The sequence below is a fragment of the Syngnathoides biaculeatus genome, chromosome 2 (assembly GCF_019802595.1).
Source record: "Syngnathoides biaculeatus isolate LvHL_M chromosome 2, ASM1980259v1, whole genome shotgun sequence".
Taxonomy (NCBI): Eukaryota; Metazoa; Chordata; class Actinopteri; order Syngnathiformes; family Syngnathidae; genus Syngnathoides; species Syngnathoides biaculeatus.
The window spans coordinates 41,017,354-41,039,403 of record NC_084641.1 but is presented as its reverse complement, the minus strand read 5'-3'; the positions used below and the strand labels follow the sequence as shown (position 1 = coordinate 41,039,403).

General features: G+C 42.3%; 1 protein-coding gene across 2 annotated transcripts in view; it reads right to left on the bottom strand.

Moving 5' to 3' along the window:
• dip2ba (disco-interacting protein 2 homolog Ba) overlaps positions 1–16,861 on the bottom strand; it is a 115,911-nt gene extending 99,050 nt beyond the window's left edge. For both annotated transcript variants that reach the window (XM_061805771.1, XM_061805776.1), the window contains exon 1: positions 16,411–16,861. In XM_061805771.1, coding sequence (XP_061661755.1) covers positions 16,411–16,579 — 169 coding nt within the window. In that variant the 5' untranslated portion in view covers positions 16,580–16,861. The remainder of the gene's footprint in view (positions 1–16,410) is intronic.
• Positions 16,862–22,050: the final 5,189 nt, after the last annotated feature.

Here is a 22,050-nt window from a genome sequence, read left to right as displayed (position 1 = left end):
CTGCCCACTGGTGTCTGGGCACCAAAGGATGGCAGTGGTATAAGTGCAGCTTGTCAGCTGCCAACTTTAACGGATGCCAATTACGCGGGAAAGACGCCCAACACAACTTTGTCTGCTGTCCGAAAATCTACTCTCCGTCAAGGGCAGAGGCAAAAAATTCACCAGGAATGGTTTTCTAAATTCAAGTGGCTCAAATTGAGGGACTCAATTTTTTTCTGCCAATGGTGAATTGACAGTGAAGAAAAAAATGTTCTGACACTTGTGCACCCAGCACAGATGATCACAATCCAATAACTGGCATACCAATTTTTTTTGTCTAAATTGTCAATGTGGGGGTGAGGGCGATTTTTGCCAATGTGTCCACTAAATACACCACACACGTATCCACACGTACAGTCAGTGACAAGTGTAAAAGTGCTGCCTCTACAAAAGAAAATACAAATTAGGCTTTTACTGTTTTATGGGCGGCTTCTTTCTCTTTGCCTTTCGGCTTGTCCCGTTATGGGTTGCCACAGTGTGTCATCTTAGATGAACACATTTCTTTGGCGCAGCTTTTACACCGGATGCCCTTCCTAACGCAACATTTAGCCAGGGGAGAGAAGCTTACACCACCTGTGTCAGGTTCACCAATCAGACATTCATTAAACAGGACAAAAAAGGAAGCAAAGACATCAGTTCAAGTCTCGCGAGGAGAGAGGAGAGGAACTGTCTCGTACAATTCACCACTGCACTCTCTGATTATCCTCTCCTCAGCACTTCTATTTATTTAGTTTTAAGACGCCTCTTATTTACATGGGTGTTGCAAAAAGGAGACGGCAAGCAAAACAGTTGGAAACAAAGTGTACATGTTTGTTCATGTGCGTGTGCATGTGTGGAAGATTGCTGAATACATGTGTGGTCATCATTTCTTTAACAGGCAGCAGTTCTAACAGTTCTGATGATTAGATGTTTTTGTTCTTGATATCTCCTGCCACGTTATCTAGAGCAGAGCAAAGCATTTCTTTATTGGAAGCAGATGTATGATAATTATGATCACAATTATTCATACATTTCCCCCCTGTTTATCCTACATTTGCTACCACATTTTCTAGAGCAGAGCAAAGCATTCTTCATTGCAGGCAGAGCAGTAACTGAATTGGAGCAGAGCAAAGCATTTCTTCATTGCAGTCAGAAGCAGTTAATACTATTTACAATGATTTCTACATTATTCTCCTGTTTATCCTACATTTGCTCAAATCCTTAAATCATCTCATAGATCACTCTTTCGGCTTACACTCAGAGGAAAATATAGCACTAATTACTTGTAATCTTCTGGATCAGAGAACAGGTCTGGAAGATGAGTCATAACGTCGTCATCGTGGTCAAGAATATCACTGTCATTACTCTGTTGTGCCAAAAGTGGATATATTTGTGCCAATTTTGAATTTGTCGGGGCAATAGCAGTGGTTATGAGTTGGTTAAGTGATGCCTTTATGCAGGGAATACAACAACATCCACACAATGCAAGAATAGCTGCAAACAGCTATAGAAACTAGGACAGAGAACACCAAATTTTTAGATTTGCCAAAGTTTTTTTTTTTTTTTTCCACCATTCAGACCTGGCTGATGTATTTACACCAGTGTGCTCCTTCATCTTGTGGTTTAGAATGCGGAGGCCTTGAATGGCCCTTGTGCATAACCCATCAGGTGCTGTGATATTTGGAATAAACAACACCGGTCACCGAACATTGAGCAGTCACCACCCTTCTCGGCCAGGAGCATGTCGACCGCTATGCGGTGCTGGAACGTCATGAGTGAGGTTGCAGCTGGTTGTTCCCTTATGGCAATAAAGCCTGCTTCCGTATAATTACCTAGTTTCTGTACATTGTAATGTATGCAGGTGATTCTGTCAACATTTTTATTCGGGCTTATCCATAACAAGATGGATTACCATCCTGCAGCAATCTCGTTAACCAATTTATACTCATCTGGTATGCCCTTGCGATGCCATTTGCATCAATGTATGCCAGATCTCCATCTTTCCAAGAGGACCTTCGCCTTCGGGAGAACCCAAGGGGAGGTCCAAAGATGGATGCGGCCAATTGTATATCCTCTGCTTTTGATGGAAACACAGTCACAGATAAGAGCAGTGATACCAGTGCACACGTTCCTGGTGCATTTATCAGCGTGTCATACAACTTTTGACCAACACACCACCACAACAAATAGCTGCATGGGAGCAGTGGGGCAGTTTGCAGATGGATATCATGAGACCATGTTTTGTGGAGACTTCCCACCTTAATATCTGTCCCTGTAAAGCTTAACACAGGAGAAATTAGCCAATGCAGCATTAGGAGAAAATATCAGTTTATCATTTACTGCCTTAGTTGTTGGATAAACACTTTTCAATTTCTGACAAGTGGTTTTAGGAGTTGGTGTAGTCATTACCGCCAGGGTACATTGTGTTGCGATTTCTGTTGGAATGACACGCATTAGTGGCCTAGGGGCCATGCATGTGATATAACTATAGTTTACCTTGTTAGCTGTATTCTACATTAATAACAACCAGTTTTGTTTCCTATTTGTAAAAAAAGATCATCATAATCATGAAAAAATGTTCCTCAGGCTTTTTCGGTTAAAATACTCCCTCCATAGTATACGTACTCTTTTGTATGGCATTCGGGTTTAAGGTTGCATTAAATTGGCAAATGGTGAGAGGAAAGTGGGGGTTTCCTTTAGCATAAGCCCAGAGATGAAATCCACAGCAATTAGACTCTGCCAAGGAATTGAAAAAGTGCTGAACTGATTCACTGGGAGGCACACATGGAGTCCTCCTCTCATGCCTCGGTGACTCCCGCATAGTTGTTTACCAATGTTATTTGAAATGAGGTTGCGCTTCTTTATCTTATGTGTGGTAAGCATAGTTGACTGAGTATAATTATTGGTTCTGTTATGTATTTTTGTCAGCTTTACAGAACTCAAGTACCCCTTTTTGCAATTTTTTTAAAGCTGTTTGGGGTTCTTAACTCCTGAAAGGGACCCACTTGTGTTTTTTTTTCCCTTCATCATTCGTCTATCTCTCATTGTGTGGAAATTATTGGAAATTTGTATGGTCTCCCAAACACTGTTTTGAATGGAATGAGACCCTTACGTGCTTGTAATGTATGTAAAGTTAGACTAAATCTATCATTGTGTCCAAATTGCCCCTACGTGTGATTGTGAGTGCGGCTGTTTGTCTGCATGTGACCTGCAATTGGCTGGCAACCAGGTCAGGGTGTACCTTGCCTCCTGCCCGTTGACAACTGGGATAGGCTCCAGCCCTCACATGCACATTCCCTTGTGGATTATGTCGCACACAGATCAAAACAAACCCTACAAAAAAAGTTTTTTTGCATACAAGTTAAATCCATGGATCATGTAATGCCTTTGTACCAGGGCTACCATTCCCCCTGTTGAGACCTGAGACTTCCCATGGCTCAAGATTGCCACCCACTTAAAAAATGTTTTTTGGTAGAATTTTTTTCTTTTTTTTTTGTATCTGTGCTGACATAATTCCCATTTTGTAATGTAGTCCCTTATTTTTTCCACATTTTTAGTTCAGCTGGTAAGCTTTGTTGTTGCGTTTTGTTTAACACATCATCTCAAAGTATGTCTTTATTTGTTACATGGTCAGCTAATCCCATAAAGGTTTTGGCTGCTGCTTCTTTTGCTATTTTATCTGTAAATCCATTTCCTAATGATTCTTTGTCTGTATTTGATGTGTGTACTGCACAATTACATATGGGTATTTCTTTTGGTAATTGAACTGCTATGAGCAAATTTTGTAGTAGCTCTGCATGTGTCACTGTGTTCCCTGTAGTTGTCGCTATTCCTCTATTTTTCCAGTTTTGTCTGTTTACATTGTGATACCACCGTGAATACAGCAGCATCTGGTCTCAGATTGTTTAAGACTGTCCAATAAGATATTGTCTGTACAGTTCAGTCGTCCCAATCCAAATCTGGTTCTTTTTCTGTCCAAACAGGAACATTTTGTACCACCAAAACAAATTGTCCCAAACTCTTCCACTCCTGTTGTAATGACGTGTGTGGTGGTGTCCATTCCTTGTGTAGTGCATTTAGTTTGCCAGTCAGTCTTGTTCCTGTCACCACAACTGATATACCATCTGAGTACAGATAATCATGATTTTTTCTGGTGTGGGTTGTTAGAAGTTTACAGTATCTTATACGACAGTCACGTGCAATGAGTCACTTCCTACGTCATTTCGTGGTTGTTCAATCACGTCTTGAGCTGTTTGCAGCAACAAATCTCCTGTTCTTGTGGGAGTATTGTTTGGAATATCTAAGGTGTAATAATAGAGAGCTGGATTCCCATTTTGTAAGATATTTAACTGTCCTCCCAGTAATTCCTTTTTTTTCTTTTTACTTCTATTTTTCCTGTCAGAGAAGGAATTAAGCCCAGTCCTAGATTCAGCAAGCCATCTCTTCCCAAAAAATGTACGGGGCCAATTAAAACGTTGCATTTTGGGAGCATTAGTTGTGACATTTTTGATGGGGAGATGGCTGCTCTCGTTCTCATCTGTGGCCACAATTATTATTTATTTCGCATAAAGCTCCATAAATTTCCCCTTCCTTTGTCAGAAAGGTGTCAACTTTCTTTTTCTTATTTTGTAGTACTCTTTCCGCGTGTAGTGCTTGGTTAACATAATGTTACAAGCTGCCAGTCAGTTTGTCAACCCAATGTTTTTCAATCCCTTGTTTTGTAGGATTATTTGAATTTGCACGGGGTTCATACTCAGTCTGACCCAAAAAATTTAAGGGCTTTTTAGGGGCATTCTTATGGGCTGACACGAAAAATTTAGGGCTGACACGGAAAAAATTTAGGGCCGACACGAAAAATTTAGGGCCATCGTGGGATATCAAGAGTAAGGAAAAAAGACTCACCCAGTGGTGCCATCAACCGTTCTTGGCTCATCAAATGTTCCAGTACCTCAGTACCTGTGACAGTGATCACCTGTCGCCCCTTGTGGTAGTTTTCATTGATATGACCATTGTCAATGTCTTCACATAACAGTATACAGAAAAACAGATTCTAACTACAATTGCAACTATATACACAAATGTCTTCTACTGATGTCTGTTTCAGCACCCCTACTCTAGCTCCTTGAGCCTACCCAGTGCTTCCTCTATTTGTTGCTGCAGAGGTGCCAAAGTGGCTCTCTTGTCCTTTGCTCTGCCTCTGAGTGCATTGGAATCGGTGATAAACCTCAGATTCCTCTTTTCTTCTGCCTCCTCACACAGCCAGTCAGCTTTCTCAATTAGCGTTGATATGTCAGTCTCTATTCCATCTTTTTTGGCTTTGAGGCAGTAGAGATTAAAAGTGGGCAGCGATGCCAAATGTAGCCAGGTACTAAGTCTTCCTTTCCCCACAGTGGTAGTTTTTAGCAATGTCACTGTCTGGGAACATGACTGCAAACACTTTCAAATTATTTTCACAAGATTTGTAACTGTAATGGCTGCAGATCACTTTTAAAGTCCACACGATCTTTGCCTTTAACGAGTCAGTCTTCGTGTGTTGAACTCCGTTCATAAAGCGTCACTTCTGGCTGGGCAACAGTAGGTGCGCATTAAGGATCGCAACCGCTTACAAATAACCGGTTATCTAAAATTTAAACCGTAATCGGACTTTCGAGATCGGTTAAAATTTCCAATCATTTTTTCCGGTTCCGTTACTCCACATTGCGCTTTTTTTTCAACATCATTTCCACTTTTTTCAAGTTTCACTGTTAGAGTAACGTTGGACTCAAAAGAACATTCAGTTATATCAAAGAAACATCAAACATAGCATCGAGGAAACGCTCCAAAGTAATGGGAGTAAACTTGTTTTATTGGCAGACATCAAAACACTACTCGCATAAGGGGGGGAACTCTGTGAACTCGTCACTCCGGAAGAGCAACAACAAAAGCAGTCCGTGCGGAAACCCGCACGCCAACTCGAGGTCCCGCGGGTGAATTATGTAAACACCACTATGGTACCGTTTTTTTGCTACAGCTGTTCGGTTAAAACCGGTTATGAAAGTAAGCGTTTTTTTGCGATCCCTAGTGCGCATGCACTGCTAGTACCACTGCCTGAAGTTGATGCTTAACTATCTTGATATTTTAGAAACAGATTCATACCAACGGAAGATGAGAGGTCTTCGCCAAATCAGCGTGTCTCCTGTTTTTCCGGTGCGACTCCAGCGCTTTGACGCCCATTTTTCAAGCTGGTTACTCTACTTGCACAGATGGCAGTAAAACATGTGCCGATCTTTTGGATCTCGACGAACTCAGCTCCCAAACTCCTTACTTTCAACCCAAGCTTCTTGAAAAATGCACTTCCCCGTGATAAAAGTTGGATCGATGAAAGAACTACGCTCCGTCATAACGAAGACGAAGTGAAATGCCTACTCACGGAAACAAACAATGGAATATCGACAAGATGGCGACTAGTTGTCAACTCGGTGACTTCCGTTGACAATTTCCGGCTGATTTGGACGCCAGACGGATCGCTATTTTTTTTTTAAATAAAAGATTAATTTATTTTTTAGGGAGAATTTTGGCGGTAGAGGTCCTCACTTTGATGTTTTTTAATTTAAGTCCTTTTTAGGGGCTTGACCGGATTTCGCAGATTTTGAGGACTTTTAGGAGCCCCAAAATGCACCTTCAAAAATTTAGGGGTTTTTAGGGACTTTTAGGGCTGCGTGCGAACCCTGTTGCAGGAAGAGCATTTTTTAATTGCCCTTGATACACACTGTGAACTTCAGGAATGCCTCTGTTTGCTTTAAAACATGCAGTCATTGCAATTTTATATTCTTCAAAGGCTTCATTATTATATTTTGCTCTTCCAATGGCAGAACAATTTGGGTTTTTTTTCTAAATCTAGCAGAGGTGCGCGATATTAACCCTCAAACTCCCTGCTGCTGTGAGAAAGCACTTTGCTGTCATCCAAATTTATTGTACTTCCACACCATATAAGTGGTAAGATTTTCTCAAGTCTTGCGTTCCCTGGATGAATTATGTTACATAAACTTTATGACATGTGATACCTTTTATGGCCGTTTTCACATCATCTTGAGTCCGGCCTTTTTTTTTTGTTGTTGTTTTTTTTTTTTTGGGGTGCGTGTGTTTCTCTTATTTTATTCTGCAGGTTAACTATATATATTTTTTTGTCTTTATGTTAAGCTGGCCAGCAAAGTCATATTGTGTTATCCACAAATTTAGATGTTTTATTTTAGTAGGACATTTACTTTCTACAAACTTCTAGTCCTTACACATCATTATTATTATTTTTTTTAGATGTTCTATTTCAACTATTTTGCTATTTATCAACTATTTTGCTATTTGTTTTTCCCTGTTGGAGTCAGAGGTTCACCTAGGGTGACTATAATGACTTCCCCCTAAACAGGGTGACAATTACGTTCCGTTTGAGGTAATTCTCAAGCTTCTACCACAAGTGGCGGAGAATTCTTACCGCTGTATCCTCAAACAGTCGTCACTCAATTTTCTGTTCAAATGAGGTAGCGAACCTCCACTCACACTTTTACACATGGACACGTTTCACGAAGCTCACGTACAGGACACACCTTGCCCTAGTTTGATAGACTAATGAGTCTACTCGATAGTGACTAGTATTCTCGAGGTTTGGTTCTGCCGCAGTCACCCAGACGTGCATTCACTCATTCCTCATGAGTGTGGGAGTTTCCTACTCACCAGAGATGTCTTCACTTCCTTCGGCTTCTCGTCAACCCTCAGCCTCCAGGCGCAAAGTCGAGGCCCATTCCTGGAAAGGGTCTCAAGTGCCGTGGCCACGGTCTTTGCCTGGACGTTGACTCGGCCACTGGAAACCTCAGGTATCTTGAGATCCGGCTCGAAGGACCAAGTAAATGTCAGGTTCACCAATCAGACATTCATTAAACAGGACAAAAAAGGAAGCAAAGACACCAGTTCAAGTCTCGCGAGGAGAGAGGAGAGGAACTGTCTCGTACAATTCACCACCGCACTCTCTGATTATCCTCTCCTCAGCACCTCTATTTATTTAGTTTTGAGACGCCCCTTATTTACATGGATGTTACAAAAAGGAGACGACAAGCAAAACAGTTTGAAACAAGGTGTACATGTTTGTTCATGTGCGTGTGCATGTGTGGAAGATTGCTGAATACGTCTTCTTCTTCTTCTTTTCCTCTCGGCTTGTCCCGTTAGGGGTCGCCACAGCGTGTCATCTTTTGCCATCTTAGCCTATCTCCTGCATCTTCCTCTCTAACCCCAACTGCCCTCAGGTCTTCCCTCACCACATCCATAAACCTTCTCTTTGGTCTTCCGCTCGCCCTTTTGCCTGGCAGCTCCATCCTCAGCACCCTACCACCAATATACTCACCTCCAGTTCTGTTTCCTGTTGTTTCTTCAGTGCCACCATCTCTAATCCGTACATCATGGCCGGCCTCACCACTGTTTTGTAAACTTTGCCCTTCTGACCTTCTCTGTACTTTTCCACTAGCATCCTCACGACAAATAATGCATCTGTGGTACTCTATGCATGAAACCATACTGTTGATCGCAGATACTTACTTCTGTCCTGAGTCTAGCCTCTACTACTCTTTCTCATAACTTCATTGTGTGGCTCATCAACTTTATTCCTCTATAATTCCCACAGTTCTGAACATCCCCTTTGTTCTTAAAAATGGGAACTAGAACACTTTTCCTCCATTCTTCAGGCATCTTTTGGCCCGCTGGTATTCTGTTGAATAAGTTGGTCAAAAACTCCACAGCCATCTCTCCAAATTGCTTCCATACCTCCACCGGTATGTCATCAGGACCAACTGCCTTTCCATTTTTCATCTTTCTAGTGCTTTTCTGACTTCCCTCTTAGTAATCATTGCCACTTCCTGGTCCTTCACACTTGGCTCTTCAACTCTTCCTTCTCTCTCATTTTCTTCATTCATCAACTTCTCAAAGTATTCCTTCCATCTATTTAGCACACTACCGGCACCAGTCAACACATTTCCATCTCTATCCTTAATCACCCTTACCTGCTGCACATCCTTCCCATCTCTATCCCTCTGTCTGGCCAACCTGTAGAGATCCTTTTCTCCTTCTTTCGTGTCCAACCTGGTGTACATGTCTTCATATGCCTCTTGTTTAGCCTTTGCCCACTCTAACTTTGTCCGACAACGCATCTCGATGTACTCCTTTCACCTCTCCTCAGTCCTCTCAGTATCCCACTTCTTCTTCGCTAATCTCTTTCCTTGTATGACTCCCTGTATTTTGGGGTTCCACCACCAAGTCTCCTTCTCCCCTTTCCTACCAAAAGACACACCAAGTACTCTCCTGCCTGTCTCTCTGATCACCTTGTCTGAAGTTGTCCAGTCTTCCGGGAGCTTCTGCTGTCCATCAAGAGCCTGTCTTACTTCTTTCCGAAAGGCCGCAGAACATTCTTCCTTTCTCAGCTTCCACAATCGTTCTCTGCTCTACCTTTGTCTTCTTAATCTTCCTACCCACCACCAGAGTCATCCTACACACTACCATCCTATGCTGTCGAGCTACACTCTCCCCTACCACTACTTTACAGTCAGTAACCTCCTTCAGATTACATCGTCTGCACAAAATATAATCCACCTCCGTGCTTCTACCTCTGCTCTTGTAGGTCACTCTATGTTCCTCCCTCTTCTGGAAATAAGTGTTCACTACAGCCATCGCCATCCTTTTTGCAAAGTCCACCACCATCTGTCCCTCAAAGTTCCTTTCCTGGATGCCGTACCTACCCATCACTTCTTCATCGCCCCTGTTTCCATTTCCAATATGTCCATTACAATCTGCACCAATCACAACTCTCTCGCTGTCTGGGATGCTCAGAACTACTTCATCTAGTTCCTTCCAGAATTTCTCTTTCAACTCTAGGTCACATCCTACCTGTGGGGCATAGCCGCTAACCACATTATACATAACATCCTCAATTTCAAATTTTAGTCTCATCACTTGATCTGATACTCTTTTCACCTCCAAGACATTCTTAGCCAGCTCTTCCTTTAAAATAACCCCTACTCCAATTCTTTTCCCATGTACTCCGTGGTAGAATAATTTAAACCCTGCTCCTAAACTTCTAGCCTTACTACCTTTCCAGCTGCTCTCTTGGATGCACAGAATATCAAGCTTTCTCCTAATCATCATGTCAACCAACTCCTGAGCTTTTCCTGTCATAGTCCCAACATTCAAAGTCCCTACACTCAGTTGTAGGCTCTGTGCCTTCCTCTTTTTCTTTTGACGCTGGATCCGGTTTCCTCCTCTTCTTTGTCTTCGACCCACAGTAGCTGAATTTCCACCGACGCCCTGCAGGTTAGCCAGGGGCGGGCGTTGTTAACCCGGGCCACGACCGATCCGGTATGGGATTCTTTAGATGAACGCTCATATTTGTTTGGCACAGTTTTTACGCCGGATGGCCTTCCTGACGCAACCCTCTGCATTTATCCGGGCTTGGGACCGGCCTACAGATTGCACTGGTTTGTGCCCCCATAGGGCTGCATTAAGATTGCTGAATACATAACAGGCAGCAGTTCTAACAATTCTGATGATTAGATGTTTTTGTTCTTGATATCTCCTGCTCGGAGGCTGCCACGTTATCTAGAGCAGAGCAAAGCATTTCTTTATTGGAAGCAGATGTATGATAATTATAATCACAATTATTCCTACAACCTGGTATTACCAGGCCGTCTCACATCCAAGTACTAACCAGGGCCAAACCCGCTTAACATCCGAGATCTGAAGAAATTGGAGGTTCTCAGGGTAGCATGGCCATATGTTTATGGGTCGCTTATGCCCCCTTTTTTTTCCCCGAGACTGGGCTTTTTTAGAAGAACCAGCTGCTCACCTAGTTACTTTAATCAATTCCCTTTGTTTAACCAGGTAAGGCAATTGAAAACAGTTTCTTATTTACAATGCCAACCTGGAGGCAATTTAGAATAGAGTGTCTTGCACAAAATATTCCAACAGCAGACAGTGAGAGCTGGTATTCATGAAAATTAGGAAACCATCCCATAAATATAAAAATTTGAGAAGTTGGCAAGTACATTTTTCAAGGCACTGCACATATAAGTACGTCTTAGGAAGGAAGAAGATATGAGCAGGTTTGTCAGAAAAAAGAAAAAATGTTTCCTGGAGTGTACACAACACAATGAAATGGAGATGAAATAAAAGGAGGGTGCAGAGAGAGGTGGGAGCAGTTTTTCTCCCACGATTTTGCATCTTACACAAGAGATCGCTAAAATCAAACAGCAGAGAACAGGATTCAATGGGAAATATAACAGAGTAGCAAATTATTTTTTCAATTCTTTATATACAAATAGTATTTGTGGGTGATGTCAGCATTCTACTGCAAAGCACCAAAAGTGTTGCTGCAGTTACTTTAACCTTCATTTACTGTTCATACAATTTGAATGTGATGTGTATCGAATGCTACATTAGTGTAGCAACAGCACTAACACAGCATCCTGGTTTTATAGGAACGCTGGAACGTGACAACAGTGTACAGTACAATGAACGACCAACCAGACAGAATAAGACATGAGGCTTAAATGCATGGTGTAATTTTGGCAGACAAAGCACAGGTGGGGAGCCTGCTCTCAGAAGCAGGTGTATATGAGGCAGGGGGAGGACAACACCCATGACAGTCGTCAATGAATATATCAATGCATTCATTTTCTGTACCATATACGCTGAAAAGGGTCAATGCAGCCCTATGGCACCACAAGCCAGTGCAATCTGTAGGCCGGACCAAAACCCGGATAAAAGCAGAGGATTGCGTCAGGAAGGCATCCGGCGTAAAACTGTGCCAACAAATATAAGCGTTCATCTAAGGAATCCCAAACCAGATCGGTCGTGGCCCGGGTGAACAACGCCAGCCCCCAACACCGCTATCCTGCAGGACATCGTTGGAAATTCAGCGACTGTGCTCAAAGACAGAGAAAAGGAGGAAAGCGTATTCATCAGCAGAAGAAGAAGAGGAATGCACAAACCCTACAACAGAGTGTTGGGACGTTGAATGTTGGGACTATGACAGGAAATGTTCATGAGTTGGTTGACATGATGATTAGGAGAAAGGAAAGAAAGGAAATTAGGATTGTGCATCCAAGAGAGCAAGTGAAAAGTTAGTCAGGCTAGAGGTTTAGGAGCAGGTTTTAAATTATTTTATCATGGAGTAGATGGGAAGAGAAATGGAGTAGGGAATATTTTGAGGGCAGAGCTCGCTAAGAATGTCTTGGACATGAAAAGAGTATCAGATCAAGTGATAAGGCTGACATTTAAAACTGAGGATGTTATGTATATTGCAATTAGTGGCTATGCCCCACAGGTGACCTAGAGATGAAAGAGAAATTTTGGAAGGAACTAGATGAAGTAGTTCTGAGCATCCCAGACAGAGAGAGAGTTGTGATTGGTGCAGATAGTAATAGACATGTTGGTGAAGGAAACAGGGGCGATGAAGAAGTGATGGGTAAGTATGGCATCCAGGAAAGAAACTTTGAGGGAGAGATGGTGGTGGACTTTGCAAAAAGGATAGAAATGGCTGTAGTGAACACTTTTTTCCAGAAGAGGGAGGAACATAGAGTGACCAACAAGAGCAGAGGTAGAAGCACGCAGGTGGATTTTGTGCAGATGATGTAATCTGAAGGAGGTGACTGACTGTCAGGTAGTTGTAGGGGAGAGTGTAGCTCGACAGCATTAAGATGGTTGTGTGTAGGAAAATTAAGAAGACAAAGGTAAATGAGAGAACCATGTGGTGGAAGCTGAGAAAGGAAAAATATTGTGCGGCCTTTCATGTCAGGGGGAAGTCAGTATAGTCACTCGAGGTGAACCGCTAACTCCAACTGGGGAAAAACAAATGGCAAAATAGTTGATACAGAACATCTGAAAAAAAAATAATGTGTAAGGACTAGACGTTTGTAGAAAGCCAATGTCCCACTAAAATAAAACATCTAAATTTGTGAATAACACAATATGGCTTTGCTGGCCACCTCAACAATCACACAAAAATATATATAGTTAACCTACAGGATAAAATAAGAGAAACACACACACACACACACACACACACACACACACACACACACACACACACACACACACAAAAAGACTCAAGATGATGGGAAAACAGCCATAAAAGGTATCACATCTCATAATGTTGATGTAACATAATTCATCCAGGGAAGGGAAGCCTTGAGAAAATCTTACCACTTAAATGGTGTGGAAGTACAACAAATTTGGATGACAGCAAAGTACTTTAGCACAGCAGCAGGGAGTTCCAGGGTTAATATCGCGCACTTCTGCTAGATTTAGAGAAAAAACAAATTTTTCTGCCATTGGGAGAACAAAAAAAAAAACAATGAACCATTTGAAGAACATAGAATTGCAATGACTGCATGTTTTCAAGCAAACAGTGGCATTCCTAAAGATCACACTCCAAGGAGTGTGTATTAAGAGCAATTAAAAAATGCTCTTCATTCAAATTCAAATAATCCTACAAAACAATGGATTTAAAAACATTGGGTTGACAAACCGACTGGCAGCCTGTAACAATATGTTAACCAAGCACTATACGCAGAAAGAGTGCTACAAAATAGGAAAAAGAAAGTTTACACCTTTCTGACAGAGGAGGAGAATTTTATGGAGATTCATGCGAAACATTTAATAATTGTGGCTGCAGATGAGGAAGAGGCAGGGGAAGAGTATGGGGGAGAGGATGCAAATTTGATCAAAAATAAATTATTTGCTGGTGTTGTGGAGAAAAACGTCACATTTCACGTGACTGCCCTAAAAACAAAAAACACACCCCTGCATAACTCGAGCAGCCATTTCCCCATCAAAAATGTCACAACTAATGCTCCCAAAAAGCAATTTTTTAATTTGCCCCATACGTTTGTTGGGAAGAGATGGCTTGCTGAAAGTAGGACTGGGTCTTAATTCCCTCTCTGACTGGAAATATAGAGGTAAAAAGAAAAAAAAAGAATTATTGAGAGGACAGTTAAATATCTTATAAAATAGGAACCCAGCACTCTATTATTACACCTTAGTTATTGCAAGCAACCCTCCCAGAAGAACATATCTCTTGCTGAAAACAACTCAAGACATGATTGAACAACCACAAAATGACATACGGAGTGACTCATTGCATGTGACTATGTAGTATAAGATACTGTAAACTTATAACAGCCCACACCAGCAAAAATCATGATTGATTATCTGTACTCACATGGTATATCAGTCGTGGTGGCAGGAACAAGACTGACTGACAAACTTAAATGCATTACACAAGTAATGAACACCACCACACACGTCATTCCACAAACAAACTTAACAGGAGTGGAAGAGTTTGGGACAATTTGGATTGGGAGCACAAAATGTTCCTGATTGGACAGAAAAAGAACCAGATTTGGATTGGGACAACTGAACTGTACAGACAATACCTTATTGGACAGTGTTAAACAATCTGAGACCAGATGTTGATGTATTCACAGTAGTATCAAAATCCACACAGACAATACTCGAAAAATAGAGGAATGGTGACAAGTACAGCGAAAACAGTGGCACATCCAATGCTATTAAAAAATTTGCTCATAGCAGTTCAATTCCCAAAAGAAATAACCATGTAAATGTGCAGTACACACAAATAATACAAAGTTTCATTAGGAAATGGATTTACAGATAATAGAGCAAAAGAAGTAGCAGCCAAAACCTTTTATGAGATTAGCTGACCATGCAACAGATGAAGACATACTTTCAGATGATGTGTTTAACAAAATGCAACAACAAATCTTACCAGCAGAACTAAAAATGTGAAAAAATAAAGGTGCTATATTACAAAGGCATTACATGACCCATGGATTTAACTTGCATGCAAATTTTTTTTTGTAGGGCTTGTTTGACCTGTGGTCGACATAATCCAGAAGGGAATATGCATCCAAAGCATGGTCAGTTTCCTCAGGCTACACATCCATCCATCCCTCCATCCATTTTCTTAGCCGCTTATCCTCACAAGGGTCGCGGGGAGTACTGGAGCCTATCCCAGCTGTCAACGGGCAGAAAGCAGGGTACACCCAGAACTGGTTGCCAGCCAATCACAGGGCAAATGGAGACAAACAGAAAGGACGATGCAGTGCGGCCTTCCGGAAAGAGGTGAGACAGGCTCTCAATGGCCAGGAGGAGCTGCCAGAAGACTAGACTACTACAGCCAAGGAGATCAGAGAGACAGGCGGAAGAGCACTTGGTGTGTCTTGTGGTAGGAAAGGGGAGAAGGAGACTTGATGGTGGAACCCCAAATTACAGGAAGTCGTATAAGGAAATAGATTAGTGAAGAAGAAGTGGGACACTGAGGAGAGGTGAAAGGAATACATCGAGATGCGACGTAGAGCAAAGGTAGAGGTGGCGAAGGCTAGACAAGAGGCATATGATGCCATGTACACCAGGTTGGATACGAAAGAAGGAGAAACGGATCTCCATAGGTTGGCCAGACAGCAGGATAGAGATGGGAAGGATGTGCATCAAGTAAGGGTGATTCAGGATAGAGATGGAAACATGTTGACTGGTGCCAGTAGTGTGCTTAATAGACGGGAAGAATACTTTGAGAAGTTGACAAATGAAGAAAATGAGAGAAGAGTTGAAGACGCAAGTGTGAAGGACCAGGAAGTGGCAATGATTAGTAAGGGGGAAGTTAGAAAGGCACTACAAAGGATGAAAAATGGAAAGGCAGTTGGGATGGAAGTAATTATGCGCCACCAGGATTTCAATTTGAAATGCCACAAAAACTGGATTTGAATTTGAAATGTATGATCACATTTTCAATACTTGTATTTCATTGTGTGTGCCATTCACATCCTTCAATCAGTCCATCTTGGAATTGAATGTGATGCTTTGTAAGCAAGTAGGTAAATCACAGTAACACCAGGTTAAAAGGCAGAAATATGGGCGCAGTACACTCGATGAGGCTGAAGGGGTACGGCAGTTTTGGTCCAAAACATTTAAAAAGCCATTTGCTGTCACATCACGTGTTCTTAACATTTTTAACAGCCCACGAACAAGGAGAGATGACAGCAGGGTCAAGCCCCAATAATTCGGGCCTTCTTTTTCTGGTCATGGCTATAACACCCGTACACACTTCCACACAAAAATTTCGCCGAACCCAAAAGACGTGCTGCTTTAATTAATTCACAAGTAATTTTGACATTCAATAAGCCGTGTTTTTTAATAAATGGCAAAGTGTGCATAAAAGCAGCAAGCGCGTCTCAACGCACAGCTAGCAACACCCACTTCAAAATGACAATAAGCTAACTGCGGCCGCTGCCGACAACACATCACATTGGCACGTCTTGACGTCCGTGCCATGCGTGTCTACAGCTCGCAGCCGTTACTTACCTTCCGACAGCTCCAAGTCCAACTCCGCCAATTCCTCTCGAACCTCCTTCGACAGAGCGGATACATCCACGCCACGGTCTGCCATGACTTCACCGGAAAACACGAGCCAAGCGTAGGGTCTATAGGGTCGAAAGCCACTACAGAGTGGAAGAAAAGCTCCGCAAGACATAAAACAAGTATACGAATACAAAACACAGCGCTGGCCACTCCGCCATAAAGGAGAAAGTCACACACGAGCAGCCGCACCTAGCAGCGCAAAGGTCACGTGACTGCATAGACTACCTCGCCGCCTTCTCCACTTTTACACTTCTCCTTTTTTAACATTTTATTTGGAACATGGAAATGACAATGCGCGCCATGCAAAAAGTCTCGCTCCACAATTACATTATACACAGTACGTAAATCCCAACTTTCATGTGCTTCCACATCCCTGGATCACTTTTCATATACAACCCCTAATGGAGTAGGAGTATTGTACTTGTACTACGACTATTACGACTCTTCTTTTTCTTTTTCTCATTTCACCAGTTTTCCAACTGCATTAATGCATTACCGCCACCCGTTGATCTGCAAGGATTACTGCATTTATAATTCACGAAAAAAAAGATGATCTTAGATTTAAACATTAATTGCATTCATAAATTCTTTAAGATGGTCACTTTGTCTTCAAGAATTACAATTAATTTTGATGATTTTATGTTTTACTTGCATGACAACACTGAATAGAAGAGAATCTTCTTCTTCAGTGAGAAGAACACCAAAGTACTGTGTTTTACTAATGATATGGTGTCTGATATCTCTCAAAAAATCCTGGAGATCACTGATCAGAACCCAACTGTGAAATCTGTCACTATACACACAGAAGTCCTGGATGTTCTCAAGCAGCAATCAGAGGTACTGAAGCGAGATTTCATAGATCTCCTAAAAAAAAGTGCAAGGGATGGATGCTGAGGTTTTAAAAAGCGGACCTCTCCCACTTGTACGATCTGGAGATGAACGTTTCTCGAGGCTCCGTCAATTGAATAGTGGTTAGGCAAGGTGTGCACTGCACTGCCCGTGAGTTTCATTGAAAATTTCTGCCTTTTTTGGGAGCGTAAAAATCTTTACAAAGCAAACGTTTTCTGTCTAAATAGACAAAAGGTTAAGTTATAAGTTGCCAGCGTTTTCTACTGTGTTGTAAGGTTTACAAAAACCAAGGACAAAAGGATCCAGTTGCTCCCGAACAATCGGAGGAACAAGAGATAAGGCAAGACAAAGTGCACACAGATTCATTTGCGTCATGCAAACAATCTGATGAGCAAATTACAAATGGAATGTGCCAGCATTTTAAGTCTCCCACAGAATCTCCCTTCTATGACTACAACAACCATACAAGCCGCAGTAGATGTTGGCTCCCCCTCCCCCAGCCTGAATGCAATGTTGGGTCTGATGGATAGGATGAAGACTATTGTCAACGATGGAGTCCAGCCCATACCACGCCAAGATCTTCCTCTCATCCCCCCTCGCCTGAAACCACCGTCCACTAAGAAGCGAAAGCCCCTTTCTCCACCCATGAAGACGATCTGTAAATCTGACTGATATTTACCGGGTCTTTTCCAGAATAACTCAGACCCCTATGGAGATCAGGCATTTTTCATCCCTGTAATTACAAGGGACAGAAAGTTGGTCAAAAAGATATGGCACCAAAAATTTAGAACTTCCAACTTAGTGAGGACAAAATGTGAGTCTATCGAACCATTCTCTCCAGCCATCTCGGCAAGACCAGCTCTTTTTAATATCAGGTCACTGGGTAACAAATCAATGTTGATCAATGACATCATCACAACCTATGGTCTGGACTTTTTGTCATTAAATGAAACGTGGTTAACAGAAAGTACCTGGAATACCATTTTAAATGAGGCAACACCAGCAGAATTTAATTTTATGAACAAGTATCGAATGGGGAAAAAAGATGGTGGTATTGCTATTTTTAAATCATTATTTCAATGTAAAGAAATTATACTGGGTGATTTTAGCTCTTTTGAATTTGTGTTTTTAAGTTAAGGGTGACTCAAAGGTTATAATTTTAATAATTTATAGACCTCCAAGATCCATCCATTTTCTGCATCGCTTATCCTGACGAGGGTCGCAGGGAGTGCTGGAGCCTATCCCAGCTGTCAACGGGCAGGAGGTGGGGTGCACCCTGAACTGGTTGCCAGCCAATCGCAGGGCACATGGAGAGAAACAGCCGCACTCACAATCACACCTAGGGGCAATTTAGAGTGTCCAATTAATGTTGCATGTTTTTGCACTCAAAAAGTTGCCAACAGAGGTTTAGGTCAGCCCCAAGTGTGAATGTTTTTAAATCCAGTTTGTAAACTCTTCTTTTTTCCTTCCTTCCTTTTTACAATATATCCACTTTTTGATCATATTACTTGCACTGTATGGGATTTTAATTGTCTTTTTTTTTTCTTTTCTTGTCTTTTCTGTCCCATAACACACCAGAGACCTTCCGCCAGCTGTTCCACCCTGCTTGGACCCGTCCGTTTCTTCACTTCTTTATCATACTCACCATTGCTCTGGATTGTTGACCCCAAGTATTTGAACTCACTATCTTTTCTCCCTGTAGCCTCACACTCCCCCCACCCCACCCCTCTCATTCACGCACTGTTTTAACTTTGGCTAATCTTCATTCCTCTCCTTTCCACTGCATGCCTCCATCTTTCTAATTGTTCCTCCACCTGCTCCCTTGCTTTCACTGCATATCACAATATCATCTGCAAACATCATGGTCCAAGGGGATTCCAGTTTAACCCCATCTGTCAGCCAATCCATTACCACAGCAAACAGGAACGGGATGTGGTCTGATCACTGATGCAGTCCCACCTCTGGCACACCTCACAACTGTTATGTTGCCCTCATATATGTCCTGTACTATCCTAACATATTTCTCCGCCATACCAGATTTGCACATGTAGTACCACAGTTCCTCTCCTGGTACTCTGTCATAGGCTTCCTCTAGGTCTAGACATAATGTAGCTCCTTCTGACCTTCTCTGTGCTTTCCACTAGCATCCTCAAGGCAAATAATGCATCCATGGTTCTCTTTCTAGGCATGAAACCATAGTAATGCTTGCAGATACTTACTTCTGTTCTGAGTCTAGCCTCCACTACTCTTTCCCATAACTTCATTGTGTGGCTCATCGACTTTATTCCTCTATAGTTCCCACAGCTCTGAACATTGCCTTTGTTCTTAAAAATGGGAACTTTTCACAACACACTTTTCCTCCATTCTTCAGGCATCTTCTCACCCGCTAGCATTCTGTTGAATAAGTTGGTCAAAAACGCCACAGCCGCCTCTCAAAATTGGTTCCATACCTCCACAGATATGTCATCAGTACCAAGTCTTTCCATTTTTCATCCTTTGTAGTGCCTTTCTCACTTCCCCCTTACTAATCATTGCCACTTCCTGGTCCTTCACACTTGCCTCTTCAACTCTTCCTCCTCTGTCATTTTCTTCATTCGTCAACTTCTCAAAGTATTCTTTCCATCTATTTAGCACACTACCGGCACCAGTAAAAACATTTCCATTGCTATCCTTAATCACCCTTACCTGCTGCACATCCTTCCCATCTCAATCCTTTTGTCTGGCCAACCTGTAGAGATCCTTTTCTCCTTCTTTCGTGTCCAACCTGGTGTACATGTCTTCATTTGCCTCGTTTAGCCTTTGCCCACTCTACCTTTGCCCTACGTCGCATCTCAATGTACTCCTTTCACCTCTCCTCCAGTCCTCTCAGTATCCCACTTCTTCTTCGCTTATCTCTTTCCTTGTATTTTTCCTTTTCTTTTCGGTTTGTCCCATTAGGGGTCGCCACAGCGTGTCATCTTTTGCCATCTAAACCTCTCTCGTGCATCTTGACTACCTGTAATTTGGGATTCCACCACCAAGTCTCCTTATCCTCTTTCCTACCACAAGACACACCAAGTACTCTCCTGCCTGTATTTCTGATCACCTTGGCTTTAGTAGTCCAATCTTCCGGGAGCTCCTCCTGTCAATCGAGAGCCTGTCTCACCTCTTTCCGGAAGGCCGCACAGCATTCTTCTTTTCTCAACTTCCACCACCTGGTTCTCTGCTCTACCTTTGTCTTCTTAATTTTCCTACACACTGCCAGAGTCGTCCTACTCACCACCATCCTGTGTTGTTGAGCTACACTATGACTACTTTACAGTCTGTCACCTCCTTCAGATTACATTGTCTGCCCAGAATATAATCCAGGAGAGAATGGCAGATAAAATTCTTGGTGCACATGGGAATGGTGAATTTAACTTCCCAAAAATTAAATAGTGAATCTATCACTGAAAAAGATGTACATTGGAAATGTTTACATAAATACTGGAATAGGTTGATCCATCCATCAATTTTCTTAGCTGCTTATCCTCACGAGGGTCATGGGGAACGCTAGAGACTATCCTAGCAGTCAACGGGCAGGAGGCGGGGTACACCCTGAACTGGTTGCCAGCCAATCGTGGGGCACGTCGAGACAAACAGCTGCACTCACAATGACACCTAGGGGGAATTCAGGGTGTCCAATTAATGTTGCATGTTTTTGGGATGTGGGAGGAAACCGGAGATCCCGGAGAAAACCCACACAGGCAAGGGGAGGTCATGCAAACTCCACACAGGGAGGACTGGGATTAAACCTGGGTCCTCAGAACTGTGGTCAACACTTTCTATCTGAGGCACTGTGCTGCCGGAATAGGTGAATATCCTGTATATTTGAATACATAAATACTGAAAGAAATACTTTTTGATGACAAGTATTTCTTTAACTATGTATTTATTTACTTCAATTAGACCCTCTTTACCTGAGCACTTCATTGATAAAATCTCGTTTTTATCAGGATAGTATCATAGTTTTCCTTTATCTCAATCATGGGATCTTCTTTTACCTCGCTAAATGTTTATTATACACTTTGCTACATACAAATTGCTCTCTCACTCATAATTGTATCCACCATAATTATGTGTTGAATCTGTTCCATTTTTGTTGTTTCCTTCATCCATCCATTTTCTTAGCCGTTTATCCTCACAAGGGTTGCGGCATGGTGGTGCATCTGGTTTGGCCAAACAGTTCTGACAACAGGGGCTCATATCCCAGCACCGCATGTGTGGTGTTTGAATGTTCTCCCCGTGCCTGCGTGGGTTTTCTCCGGCCATGTCGCTTTCTTCCCACATCCCAAAAACAGGAGTTAATTGGAGACTCCAAATTGCACTTATGTGTGACTGAGTGTGAATGGTTGTTTTTATGTGCCCTGCGATAGGCTGTAAACCAGTTCAGAATGTACCCTGCCTCCTGCCCGAAGATAGCTGGGATAGACTCCAAGCACTCCCTCAACCCTTGTGAACATAAGCGGCTCGGAAAATGGGATAGATGATGTACCTTGGGATTATCAGTCGACCAGTACATGGTGTAGCACAGCTCTTTCACAAGCTCAGCTTGGACAGCCCTAGTATGCCCACGACCAAAGTGAGAAGCAGTACGAAAAATGGATGGATTAGGTCCCTAAATGTTTTCCCTTTTCAGCCACTGGGAGGTGTTCGCTCTCACAAAAATCTGAATAAATGTCAAATAATAAGTATCTGGAGCTGAGCATACGAAAC